At 45.7% G+C, this 14,568-nt stretch overlaps 1 protein-coding gene across 2 annotated transcripts in view; it reads right to left on the bottom strand.

The window, feature by feature from the left end:
- Positions 1 to 12,319, bottom strand: part of SNX15 (sorting nexin 15) — a 563,181-nt gene extending 550,862 nt beyond the window's left edge. Inside the window, exon 1 of one of the 2 annotated variants that reach the window (XM_069645084.1) lies at positions 12,024 to 12,319. In XM_069645084.1, coding sequence (XP_069501185.1) covers positions 12,024 to 12,161 — 138 coding nt within the window. In that variant the 5' untranslated portion in view covers positions 12,162 to 12,319. The remainder of the gene's footprint in view (positions 1 to 12,023) is intronic. The other variant, XM_069645085.1, reaches the window with a different exon arrangement.
- Positions 12,320 to 14,568: the final 2,249 nt, after the last annotated feature.

Genomic DNA, 14,568 nt, shown 5'->3' with positions numbered 1-14,568 from the left:
AGCGCGATAATAACTAAGCGAAGAAAAACTTGCTGGGACTTCAGGTAAGCAACATATGTAAAAACATCTTTCTTATTTCAAGTTCATACATTAATGAAAATACCTTTCGTTTTGCAGGTTTTCGGAAAGCTGTAGATGAAATACCTTCGGGTGATGCAGAGACTGCTGAGGAAAACTTTTGAATGAAAGCACGGCGACTGCGATGGAAGACTGTTGTGAGGAAGATGCTGCGGCTGCGACGGAACTTCTGACAGAAGATGCAGAGACTATGAAAATAATTGCTGACTGAGGAAACGCTTCGGTTCAGTAAGTCTTTACAACTGCAACAATAGAATTCTGTTGATTTTCTGTGGAAACGAATACCTCTTAACTTTGTTTTTCCTTCTGAGATCGCTGGAAGCGTTACCCACAGTCAGCAGAGAAGACGTGAAGCGAGCGCTCCAGCGGTGGCGGGGCTTAAGTAGCTCCCTCTGCAACAGGTGTAGTATGTGCGGTGAGTTAACAATGAACTTGGGGGCAGCCATGTGGAGTGTAGGAAAAAACAAATGTAAGCGCTATGTGAGCCTATGGGTGCTATGCTATGAATGAGACAAATGCCATTTATGCGAGGCTTGAAGCCACTGTTGACCCACTGACTGATATGAAGTTCCTTGCTTCCCTGGTATTTCTGAATGGGACAGTTTTCGCCCCCAAGACCCCTCCCAAGGATAAACCCTCCGGTCCTGGCTTAGTGGGGTGGTTTTGATGAAACCTTTGAAGTAATCTGGGGGCGTGAATGTTTGAGCTAGGGTCCCAAGTCCTATCCTGTGGACCAAACTATTTCCAATCTACCAGGTAGAACAATTTCCTTTTGACTATCTTGGAATCTAAAATATCATTTACTATGAATTCTGGTTCACCTTCTATGATTAGGGGTTTTGGTGGTGGCTGTAATCTCGTCCCTGGACTCAGTGGTTTGATCAAAGAAACGTGGAATACTGGATGGATTTGCATGTGGGATGTCAACTTTAGTCTTACTGCTGCAGGATTGACAATGGTCTCCACTGGAAATGGGCCCAGAAACCTAGGTTGGAATTTACGTGGGCCTTTGAGTGCAATGTATTTAGAAGACAACCAAACCTTGCCTCCCACTGTATATTCTGGAGATTTTCTTCAAAGTCTATCTGCACATTTTTTTTGCTGTAGCCAAATGTCGTAGAACCTCTTCCTGTACTTTGGTAATGTTATCATGAAGATTCTGTACTGCTGGCATCTCTAAAGACTCTGTGGGATCGAAGTTGGAGGTCCAAGGATGTAAACCGTTCAGTATGTAGAAGGGAGTATAGCCTGTGGAAGTATGTTCAGAGTTATTATAAGCATACTCTGCGATCCAAAGGACATCCACCCAAGAACAATCTATCTGATGGAGGAGACATCTCCAGAATTGGGATACAAATTGGCTCCCTGTATCAGAGATCACAGTAGATGGAAATCCATGAAGACGTACAATTTGTTCCAGGAATACCTTTGCTAAGACTGAGGAAGTAGGAAGTCCCTTAAGGGCAATGAAATGCGCCATCTTGGAAAATAAGTCCACCATGACAAGAATTGTGTTATACCGCAGACAAGGAGTTAGTTCCGTAATAAAGTCAATAGGAATGGTATGCCATGTCGCTGGTGGGACGGGTAACGGTTGAAGCAGTCCCGCTGATTTCTGCTTTAAGCTTTTATTCTGAGCACAAATGCCACACGTTTGAATGTAATCTATGATGTCCTTGCGCCATGTTGGCCACCAGAAATGCCTCTTGATTTTAGACGTGGTCTAAACGATTACAGGGTGAGCTTCCAATGTGGCTCCATGGTAATCTGCCATAACTTTCTTTTGTAACTCCTGCTGGGGTAGGTAAAGTCGACTCTCGAAATAAGGTAGACCTTCTTGAAAACAAAATGTAGGTCCTCTGGACTCTCAAGCCTCTAGTTCTGAAGTGGTGGTGTTGAACAGAAAGTGTGCCTTCAAGTCTTCTTCGGAGGATCCAGTGACTCCCAGCATCTTCTCTTCTGGAATTCTGTTTACAGGTTCTGTTGTGCCTTGAATCTATTATCTTTCTCCAATCCTTGAAAGGGCATCCGCCTTGCCATTATGTATCCCTAGGCGATAAGTGATGATAAAATCGTATTCTACGAAAAATAACACCCAACGGAGTCGTCAGGATGACTGAGCCTTGCCGTTGCGCAAATATTGCAGGTTTCGGTGATCTATTAAACAGTACCAGTATGCCGGGCCCCTAACAAGTGGTGTCTCCATTCTTTGAACGCATGTTTGATTGCTAGTAATTCCTTGTCTGTGATACTTCAGTTTAATTCAGCTGTTGAGAACTTCTTGGACCAGAAAGCCACTGGATGCAGTTGTCTGGTTTCGCGGTCTTTCTGGGATAGTACTGCTCCCATTGCTGCACTGGAGGCATCTGTCACGCACCCTGTCACGCACACTCACACCACACAGAACACCGCTAGTTTACCCACAGCACGACCCTCATTGTCACACCTTAGTTACACGGTCCGAGACTCACGTGTGCAGGTTGGCCTTCAGGATCGAGCGCAGCATCCCATGTATAACATGCAGACCCGGTTGCATCAGTTTCTGCATTGGCAGTTGCCTTGGCGCTCGCGTGCCAGAGTGATCGGGCCGAGGTTTCCGCGTCGCGTGCCCGCTCGTCTCCGCTCACGTGACTACTTGCCTCACTCACATGATGCCGATACGCGTCACGTGATCTGGAAGTGCTCGGTACTAAAAGCCTGATTCGATGAGCATTCTTCGCTTCACAGCTGTTTTCCGGACACTGTTTGGCGCTTCGTACCTCCCGTTTCCTTCAGATTTTCTTGACCTCGGATTTTGCTACTTGGACTCCCTTGGATTGCCCTATTGGATTGTTGCTTGGACCGCTTCTCACACCACTTTGGACCTCCCATTCTGGCACCTAGTTTCCTCCTTGAACTAAGTAACTCAAGCCTCCCTGAAACTACACTACGTGACCCAGGCTTCAGCACAGGTGGTGTTCTTGCCTGCATACGCTCGTAGAGCTGGTACTTGCAAACCTGGGACTACCGCCCACCTGAGTCTCGGAACCATTCCCAATCTTATAGGTTCCGCGTGTCCCAGTTAACATCGATAGGTAAGCCTCTCCAGAATCTTTGAGTATCAAATTACTGTCATTGCCTGGTACTTAATATTATTTCCTTTTCAGCGGCTTTGGGGTCTCCAGGGTTCCGTGGATCCAGGCATCGACATCTTCCACCTGTGGCCTCAAGGGCTGCACAGAGAGTGACTTTTGAGTTTTCTCTGTGCGGCACTTGGGGATGGAGGTATCTTCGGTCTACACGACACTCAAGTCACAACAGCATCAGTTTCCACTATAAATGGTAGCTTGGGCTTTGGGTGCCTTGAAACAGGAGCAGTGGTACGTTTTTTCTTTAACGTCTGGAAAGCCTCTTCTGCTTCTTTGATCTAGGAGAAGGTCTTGTGCTTTAACAGCAACAAAGTTATTGGGTGGACCAGTTGTGAAAATCCTGCAATAAAGTGTCTGTAGAAATTTGCAAACCCTAAAAAACATTGGACTCTTTCACCGATGTATTGGGAAGGCCAATTTAGAACTGCTTCAACTTTTCAGTTAGCCATTTGGATTCCCATAGGTGACAATATGAATCCCAGAAACTCCACTGAGGTTGTATGAAAGGAGCATTTTTCTAGTTAACAAAGAGCTTGTGTTATCGCAGTTTCTGGAGTACTGCTTTTACATGGGTTAGGGGATCTTGGACCGAGTTCAAGTAAATTAAAACGCTCACCTGGTATCCACGGGGACGTCACTCAGCCTGTTCTGACCTCTTACGACCTCGAACCTTCCCCTGGAGGCTATTTGACTTGAGACTGTGCCTGGAACACAGGATTGGTAGAGTTTACCGCCCTATTGTCTCTGTGTGCTTGAACCCCTTCTTCCCCGGGATCCACCCCTTCCCTTTGATCCACAGCTCACCTTGTTTTCTTGGATAGTGTGCTCTCCGTCCTGCCTTAAGCGCAGGGGTGCGTTGATTGATGCGGGCTCGTTGCTGCCTAGTTACTTCACTGGCAAGAGTCCGACAGGCAAGTATAATGAGTCTTTTGAACAGTTCTCTAACTTCGTTCCTTTCCTTCCTTAGATGATGGCCGGCGGCCGGGGATGGAGGCGTGCTGCTGAGATGAGTAGTGCTGAAGGTGAGTGAGAGCGCGAAGCGCGATGCACCCCTTTCGTATTTGCATTGAACTGAGTTCTTTTTCTGTGTCTTTTAGGTGCTGCGACGTTTTTAGCGTGGATGCCGGTTATGAAGAACAAATGCGGTGGGTAAGCGCGGTATGCGGCGCCTCTAGATGTTTCCACGCTAACCTGGAGTGTCTTTTCCCTCTTCCAGATGGATGAGAAGTTCCAGAGGCAAGGCTGTTCCTAACGGTGTTCTTGTTCTTGCAGGAGCTGAGCGCAGAAGAAAGATGCAGGCCTACTGGAGACCGATCCGAACACAGTGAGTGTCACGCTGCAGGTGCAGAAAACGCAAAGCATGTTTCTCAGCCTGGGTGTGGCTTAAATAGTCTCTGGGTATCGCAGGGTCTCTGGGCTGAACCACACCCAAAAGACAAGACCGCACATGCAGTTCTGGGAACCGAAATATGTGGGGGCATCCATCTTGTCCCCATCAATGCACTACATGTCCAATCCCCAATGTTATCCTATGGGAGTGAGTGAGTCTGGTGCCACAAGCGCCAAGTCTGACTCCAAGTGGGTCTTTGGAGGGATGGAGAGGCCCTTGAGGGCCATGCAGGTGATCAAGGCCTGGCTCCAGCCTGACATCTTGGAGGGCTAGGGACATGAGGGGCAGGAATCATGACATAAATAAGAATGTCGTCAAGGTACAGTACGGTGCAGACATCAAGAAACTCACATAAAACAGCGTTCATAAAATTCTGGAAGGCTGCTGGGGCGTTACATAAGGCAAAGGGCATGACTTGATAGTCGTATAATCTGTACTTTGTATGGAAAGCAGTCTTCAATTCATCTCCTTCTTTGATTCTACAAAGTGGTAAGCTCCTCCAAGGTCTTGTTTAGTAAAAAATCTTGGCATCCTTAACTTAATCCATTAACACAGGAATGAGTGGAAGGGGGTACCCATTCTTGACTGTGATCTGGTTGAGGGCACGGTAGTCAATGCAGATAAGAAGGTCCCCTTCTTTTTTGGGCACGAAAAATAGAGGAGATGCCATGGGGGACTTAGATGGCCGAATTAATCCATTGGCCAGGTAATTTTCTAAATAGGTCTTTAAATTAATATTTTCTTGTTCAGTTAGGGCGTAAATTCTGCTGCATGAGGTCTTTGAGCCAGGGATCAAATCGATTTGGCAATCATATGGCCAATGTGGTGGCAGCATGTTAGCCTGTTCTTCTTCAAATACTTCTTGAAAGTCTCGGTACTCCGGTGGAAGGGTTCCTATCAATCCTAAGGTGGGTTTTTACATGAATTCTCTGGTAACTCTTTCTTCAGGGTTCTGCCTTGAACATAGCAGGAACTGCATTCCTCAGTGAAAACTATGTTTTTGGCCCGCCAATCAATCTGTGGGTTATGTTTCACTAGCCATGGAATTCCTCAAATCAATTTAAACTGTGGGGCACTAATTAGGTCAAACAATATCTTTTCCCGATGTCCTTCCTGGCAAAGCAAGGTGCAAACTTCAGTACACTTCGTCACTGGTCCGGATATCAGTTGAGTTACATCTACTGCAGTGACATTTTCTACCACAGCCTTTGGATGTATACAAATACCCATCTTGCCTGCTAATTCGTAATCCATGTAGTTTCCAATCGCACCACTGTCCACGTATGCTTTCAGAGCATACATCTTGGAAGGTTGATGGTCGCTACTTAGGATGACTGGAACAATGAAAATGAGAGATCTGAATTTCAGTCTTTGGGCTCGACAAGTCGACCTCTACACTTGTCGGGTGTTGCAGTTTTCCGGCTGTCCCATTTTCTGTCCACCTTGTCTACTGCTCCCACTGGTTTCCATGGTGGTTTCACTGGACAGTTTCATAATTGATGACCCGCTGAGCCACAATTAAGACATAAGTTCTGCTGTCTTCTCTTGTCTCCTTCTTCGTTAGAGATGGGACCTCGAACACCCCCTAACTGCATGGGCTCAGGGTGACTTTCAGTCATTGGACGAGTTTCAGAGTCTTTTGAACGAACATAAAATGATTTAGCCTCTGATCTGGCCTGATCAGAGCACCGGTTCTGCAATCGGTGATCCAGCTGTATGGTCAGGTCTATGAATTCGGCACAACCTGTAGGAGGATTCACGACTTGTGCTAAAATATCCTGGAGTTCTCCTCTCAATCCTCGATGAAAGAGTGTGGTTCTCTTCTCCTCAGGCCAATTTGTTTGTGCTACTAATCGATTGAAAGAGGCTATATAAGCCAACAATTCTTGGTTACCTTGACGTAAAGAGAGCAGCTTGTATCCAAGGCCTGGGCAGGATGAGCAAACAGTTTCTCTAACTCCTGCCGAAAACCGGGAAAATTCCTCAGTAATGGATCATCTCTATTCACTAAGGGTATGGACCAGTCCGCAGCATGTCCATCCCCCCAAATATGACAACACAAATGCCACCTTGGCCTGATCTGAAGGAAAGATCCCAGGTCTACATAGAAAGTGTAAATTACATTGGTTCATAAAAACTTCAAAACGCTGTGGATCCCCTGTAAATCTCTCTGGGCTGCTAGGGGAATATTCCTGGGTAAAACTACTTCTAGAGGAGGACTGGGAGCGGAAATTTGACCCTGTGAAACCCCACTAGGAAGTGGTGCTTGTCCTACTTGGGACTGAGGCAATTGGCAGCCCAATTCCTCAGTGCGCTCTCTGTTAACCACCAACTCTCGCCTAAGAGAGTTGGTTTCAGACCTAGCTGCATGGACCTCTGCCCTTAACTCTCCCAAAAGCTGGGATAAATGATCTATTCCTGTGTCCTCCATTATGCTCAGGTGGAGTAGTTTAAGAACGGCTTCGCGTTCTGTAACGCTTACCTGGGACTCCGGTGGAGCGTAATGCCTTCTCAGCTAGAGGATCTGTTATCTGGGCTCTTATTGTGTGAAAACAACAATTATAACAATAGAACTACTGTAACTTCTATTTGCATGAAAAACTGTAGTGCAGTGTGCCTCTGATAAATCCCTCCCTTCTCACCTGTGCTTAGGTTTTGTGGAGCTCTCCATCCTGTATTCTACAGGGGTGCGTTGGTTTGGAAACTTAACTTGAGAGACTGCAGTGTTCAAAAGATTCCTGTCAGAATAATGTCCTTGCCGCCTCTTAAGAGTTATCTTGGGTGAGTTTTTGGTGAAAAAAAATATAGTTTGTCAGATTCTGAACAGCCCCTACGTTTGAGAGATCTCTCTTTCTAAAATGTTCCCATTTATTTTGCAGGTTCTTGGCTCTTAGAAAAGGGTAGATACTGCGGTATAGCTGCGATTCTACTCGGTATGAGGAAATGTTAAATAAACATAAGTTCGTCTTAACGGAGTAATTGCAGCCTTCGGAGACGAGCGCGGTAATAACTAGGCGAAGAAATACTTGCTGGGACTTCAGGTAAGCAACATATGTAAAAACTTCTTATTTCAAGTTCATACATTAACGAAAATAACTTATGTTTTGCAGGTTTTCAGAAAGCTGTAGATAAAATAGTAGATAAAATACCTTCGGGCGATGCAGAGACTGCTGAAGAAAACTTTTGAATGAAGGCACTGCTGTGAGGTTGATGCTACGGCTGCGACATAACTTCTGACAGAAGATGCAGAGACTTAGAAAATAACTGATGACTGAGGAAACGCTTCAGAAATACTTCGGTTCGGTAAGTCTTTACAACTACAACAATGGAATTCTGTTGATTTTCTGTGGAAACCAATATCTCTTAACTTCGTTTTTCCTTTGACAGGTTCTGTCAGGAGATCGCTGGAAGCGTTACCAGCTGTCAGCGGAGAAGACACAAAGCGAGCACTCCAGCCAAGGCGGGGCTTAAGTAGCTCCCTCTGCAACAGGTGTAGTATGTGCTGTGAGTTAACAATGAACTTGGGGGCAGCCATGTTGAGTGTAGGAAAAAACAAATGTAAGCGCTATGTGAGCCTATGGGTGCTATGCTATGAATGAGACAAATGCCATTTGTGCCAGGCTTGAAGCCATTGTTGACCAACTGACTGATATGAAGTTCCTTGCTTCCCTAGTATTTCTGAAATGGGAACTGTGCTCCTTTGCTGCGATCATGACATCTATGAAAGTGTTGTCCAAGCAGGTGCTCCCCTGCTCCTCCAGAACCATCAAGTACCACATCAACACCCACGCTCCTGCCTTGGTCGATTTCTGCAATCAGTCTTTTGCCACTGGAACTTTCCCCTCCCCCCTTGAGCACTCCCTTGTGTACCCCCTCCTTAAGAAGTCTTCTGCCGTTCCTTCCTCTCCTGCAAACTACCGCCTGATCTTTATCACTCCTTTCCTGGGCAAACTCCTAGAAAAGCGGTCCATCTCCCAGCTTACTGTACATACTGAATCTGTTGGTTGTCCCCATGACCATCAGTCTGGCATCAGAGCAGCCAGAAGCACAGAAACTGCTCTCCTGAACATCCGTGAAGACCTGCTCGCTAATCCAGACTCAACTATTCCTTCTGTCCCCCTCCTCCTTGGTCTTTCCTCTGCTTTCAGCATGGTCAACCACGCTATCCTGATCAATCGTCTCTTTGACAACCGGGGTATCACGGATCAGGCCTTAGCCTGGTTGACCTCCTTCCTCCTTGATCGACCCTCCCAGGTCCAACTTGGGTACTTTCCCTCCACCGCCTCTCTTTCCACATGTGGTGCTCCTCAGAGTTCCAAGCGCTCACACCGCTGTTCAACGTCTACTTGGCACCACTGGCACACCTCATCTCTACCTTCTCTTCTAACTTACAGTGTTATGCGTATGACACTTAGGCTCTCATTCATTCTCAGGCGGTCACCATGTTTTTGGAAGCCGCTTCAGATCCCGAGAACAAATACAATAGACCTAAGCAAACATGTTGCGCAATTCTATTTTATTTAAAGCGCAAAATGCAGCGCATGAATTTAGCAAGCTTTCCTTGTTCACATAAACAGGAAAAGCCAACTAAGGCGTTAGCAGCCATTAAGGCATAAACAAAAAGGTTAGGAGTTCAATATTTTGTTTGGAATTGATATGTTTTTATTTAAAAAATTGCATTGAAATGGAGAGTTGGGATTATCTTGAATCCATATAATAGGGATCAGAAGCGGCTTATTACACTTGTATTTATAAAATAGGCACCTGAAGCGGTCCCAAAACATGGCGGCCACCTAAAAACAAGAAAGAGAAGACAGCTTGCCGTTTCACGATCACCTAGGAAACGACCGTCAACATTAGGGAGATGGCGCCGGCTGGTCACTCGGAGCTAGCAGATCAACAAGCAGGTAAGATTAATGGAATAGAGTGCATCAGATCAGATTTGGGGCCACAGAAACCATCTTACTTCTCATGATCGATCGGATACATCAGAAGAAGGAAAAAACGCAGAGTAAACTTTTTGATTTAAAGCGCAAAATAGATGGAGTGACGATGGACTTTTCATCATTTGGGAAAATGTTAGACACATGATCATATATTTCGTTGCAGGAGGGATTATCCCAACATTTGAAAGACAAACGAGAAGATATTAGAATAGAAGGATGTTAAGCCAGCAACGTACGCAATGTGCACCGATTAAACAAATGATATTGAATTCATGTATGTATTTTGAAAGAGTGTGGAAATTAGTGCTGAAGAAATATGCTGAGAAATGTATAAAAACAGGACATAAGAAATACGCTAAGAAGGATTTTATACTTTCTTGTTTTTATCATTTTTGTCTCTTTCCAAACCCCACAAATCCTCCCCATCACCAACCCACCCTGTCATTTAAATGCTAAAGGTATTTATACTGCGCACCGTCACCAACGGAATTGGTCCCCAGGCGCTATGGCGGATCTGTAAATAAGGTGGGATGGGTTAGTAAGGTGAAGAGGGAGTAGGATAGTGAGAGGAGTAGTGTTCTGTTGGCAGCTTCAACTCGGTATACACCAGATGCTGAGCTTTGGTGCGGGTATTGGATCGGTGTCAGTCCGTGTGCTGTTGCTCCGGCTTATGTGTTGTTGCAGTGTTGTGAAGTGCGTGTGGCTTGTTGCACGCGAGATGGTTGTGTGAGTTTTTGAGTGAAATAAGTATGCTGAGTTTCAGCTTATATTGGTTAGTGGGTTACCTGACCTTTAGCATGCTAACATTCACAGTTCTGTCCAAGTGTGGCACCTGTTGACCCTCACAACTCTGGATGCGGCGCAGGCCAATGCTTAGGATTCCATCTAGGTGTGGGCATGCCAACATACACAGTCCCATCCAGATGCGGCGCAGGCTAACATTAACAATTCTATCTAAGTGTGGACATGCTAACATTCAGAGTCCTATCTCGATGTGACGCAGGCTAATATTCACAATTCTGAGTGTGGGCATACTAATATTGAAGTTTCATCTAAGTGTGGCGCTTGTTGACCTTGACAAGTATGTTAGTATGTAATGCAAGGTAACTTCCACAATCCCGTCATGAATAAGTTCAGTCTAGTGGTCACAAAACTTACTGAGTGTACCTGGTGTGAGTCTATGGCAGACTATGTTAATGGGAGGTAAGATAGAGTGGCAGGGGTTTTCTGGAGTAGAGTAATTGCTCCACTCCAAACCCATGCCACACTCACAGTTTTTGTTGGTGTCTGTTGACTGCTGGCTTCACTGGCTTCCCCTGCGGACACCTGCAGACACATCTTGGAGCTGCCAATGTAGGAGGCGCCCTTGGCCTTGGGGCCCTTAGCCGCTGGGGGCTTCCGGGCAGAGGCTGCCCTGGGGTGACCTTAATGAGGGTGCAGGGCACCAATCACGTTGGCTGGGAGGTCTGGGGGGCGGGGAACGGAGGCCCAGGAAGCCGTAGGGCCATGGGGGAGAGCCCGCAGCGACCTCCCGCCACATGCTTTTTAGAGCACACATTTTTTCTTTCTTTTTTTTCCCAAAATGGGGAGCTGGGGGGGTCGCGCAGCACTCACCTGCCATATTTGTTTTATGTGTATTATATGTGTTCCTAATGACTAGTACATTTTGAAACTTAGCCCGGATTTGAAAAAGGCTTAGAAGCCAAAGCACGTGTCATTCGGAAGGGCTGGAAACCTTGATTATAATACCCAAGTGTTGAAATGTTGATTTAAGCAATAAAGGCAAATATGGTCTACAAGGTTTGGCACATCGTTTAGTGTATATAAAAAAAAACTGTTGTGCGTGTGTGTGAGAATGAGTGTATGATGTATGGAGGCTGGGTGCGCATGTAAATTAGTGAGTGTATCGTGAATGGGATGATTAAGCTAATGAATGTGTAATTGCGTGTGCGCCTATGTGCAGTGCTGGACAGCTACAATTTGATACTTGGGCCCCATGCCAGACAACCCTGGGGTGGAGGGGGGGTTGAACAGGGGTGGCGGAGCCTCCAAGTTTGCCACACCCAGTTTAGAAAGTGGCACTGGCCCCTCCCATCACCAGATACCCCCCCCCCCAAATGTAGGTTTCGTTGGGCCCTTGTCATAGGTTACCCTCGGCAGACAGATTTTTCTTCTCACGCGGGGTCATTTTTAGATCAAACGTCCACATCAACTAGCTTTTTGAGATCGAACGTTTCTCAAGCCTCGTTTACTACCCTTTATAGACTGATCGCCCACAAGCTGACTTCTGGAAACAGGGTTTGAACAAATGTGTGCGCGAGCTGAAGTTCTCCGCCGGATTGTTTTGTGCAGAGAGCGTATTCTCCCTCTTAGAATCACTCCCTGCAGGTTATCCCACCACCCCAACGCTGCTATCCTTATCATTCCTATACACCCGATTCCTGTTCGCTAATGTCTAGTTCCAATTAACCGCTCTCTCACCTCAGCCGTCACTCTGTACTCGGTGAAGCCCCGCTCGTTCAGGCGGCTGCCGGTCACCTGGTAGCGACGATCGAACTCCTCTTTTCCCCGGCGAGACATGACCAGAACACAGGACTTCCGTAAACACACGCTACGCATGCGTAAACTCACAGCACGTCACCTCCACTAAGTCAGTATGAAGCTCGAAGACTACTGAGCGTGCGTATTTTCGATTCTCGACAGGCCAGCGTCATGTGTGTATAATTTTTAGTTGGAGCGATTAGCTGGCGCTTTAGCGCCATCTATAATCCGAAACTATTGCATTACAGATAGGGTGAATGGCATATGAGGATGGACACAGTGTATGTGTTGTTTCGTTATTTGCCCACCCATAGACTGCCCATGGTCGTGCTAATACCTTTTATTAGTATAATTGTTTTTAATTGCATTTGGTTTAACAACGAATAAACCTTTACAAATTCAACATACTTAAAAAGAAGATATATAAAAAAAGTAATTTTGACAAAATATGCAAACAACCAAATAAAACCAGACAATTCAAGGTACAAATTAGTACACCTACCCATGTTTGCAATCAGATTGAGGTTCACTTGGGAACAGGAGCAACATAACAGTTTAAGATTGTTGTCACGTAAACCAGTACTCCTCGAGTAACCATATCATGGAGAGCGGGTAGATAAGAATGAGAAAAAAAACACTGAGGACAATGGTTATTTTCTGCAGTCCGCATATCTTCCAGTTAGAACATTACACTTTTCCAATACCTGTATTATGGCTGCTGTAAAAGCAATGTTATGTCCAGAAATCAATCCATCCCAAAAGCATACAGCTACTTCTTCTTCTTCTACATTACTGAATGCGTGGATTCTTCTAAAGAGGGCCAAACGAACATTCCACGTTCCCTCACATTCCATCAGGAGATGTCTAAGTGATTGGTTCGAGGGAATGTCGAAGCTTTTACATAGTTTTATTGCTTATCCCCCCTTGATTTCGCTTTACCAGTACTTTGCCGGTATGTATTAGATTTAATCTAATCCTCAGAAAGTTATTTCTCAATGATTTATCTGGGAACTTCACCAGATAGCGTGGGAGGTAGCCAGATATTTTCTCAACTGAGAGAAAAGGATTGAATGGTGTGGCCTGCCTCACCTTTGCAATTGTTTCTATCCAGTCAAGTGTTTCGAGTTCTCGTTTTACCTTCAGAGGATTCGTCACTAGGGTCTCCAGCTTTAAAATCGACCCTTCCAATGCCTCTCTCACCCTATTTTCAAGCTTTGTCAGGATATTTGATCTGGAATATTCAGGATGCACTTTAATGTCACTGTACAGTTTGGTTTTTTTGCCCAGTGACAATCTCCCGATAAAGTGTGATCAATTTCCAGTTGGCAATGCAGGCCAGTGACCTTAGGCCTAGTTCGAAGCACAAATTCCAGAATGCTGTTCTTATTGGAAGCCTGAGGGCCCTCTTCCATAGTTGACCCTCTAGAGTATTCCAATTTGTTCGCCAGAGTTGAGGCTTTGCCTCTAGACCGTACATGATCAGTGCATCACTGCCACCGCCGCCATTGCCTTGTAGAATTTGATTAAAGGTATAATAGAAAATGTTGAGTTTCGTTTTTGCATCTGCGATGTAAGTTGCAATACTTTGCCAGTTATATCTAACTCAGCTTTGTCGCATGCTGGAGAGGCATAGATTCTATTGCCCAGGTATGTCAGTTATTCAGCTCTTGGGATGATTGGGCCTTCGAGGACCCAGTTTGAATACTTAATCTTTTTCTGTGGATGTCTGAAGACTAGAATCTTCAACTTTAGGGAATTTATAGATAATTTATTTAGCCCAGCATATTCACCCAATTTGGACAGGAGTCGCTGCAGGCCTATAGCTGATTTATCCAACAACACAATGTCGGCTACATAGGCCAGCCAATGGATCTTAACGCCATTTATCAATGGGCTGGGCAGTACAGACGTCTCAAGGTGGACGCCCATATCTGGCAAGAACAGATTGAAAAAAAGCGGCGCACCCAGGCACCCCTGCCTGACCCCCCTTTGGCCTTAATCAGCTCTGAAAGATGGTCTTGGTTATCTAGGCGTACCCTCAAGAAGGTATCCTTATGCAGTTCAACCAACATCGCTAGTAATGGTTCTGGGATCCCCCAGCCCCTCAGTTTTCTCCAATGGATCGCCCTATCGACCTGATCAAAGGCCTTGGAAAGGTCCACCCGGGCTCCATACAAAGGTGCTTCACACTTCCCCATGGTGTTTTCGCTTGCTAAATTTAGGACCAGGCGGTTCAGGGCAGTGGAGAGACCCTGTATAAAGCCTGTTTGAAAGTGAGACAGGATCTGTTTTTTCTCTACCCAGTTTGATAATTCATTCAGTAGGAGCTTCATAAACACCTTGCTATCTATATCAAGGAGGGCGATCGCACGGTAATTTACCGGATTTAATCGGTCGCCCCCCTTGAAAAAGGGTATAACCAGAGCGATCATCCATGAAGGTGGAAAAAGTCTCCTCCTGAAGATCTCCCTAAAAAGATGGTATA

The sequence above is a fragment of the Ambystoma mexicanum genome, chromosome 2p (assembly GCF_040938575.1).
Source record: "Ambystoma mexicanum isolate Mex_15411 chromosome 2p, UKY_AmexF1_1, whole genome shotgun sequence".
Classification (NCBI taxonomy): Eukaryota; Metazoa; Chordata; class Amphibia; order Caudata; family Ambystomatidae; genus Ambystoma; species Ambystoma mexicanum.
Note: the sequence above shows the minus strand (reverse complement) of the source record. Positions and strands in the feature narration are given on the sequence as shown.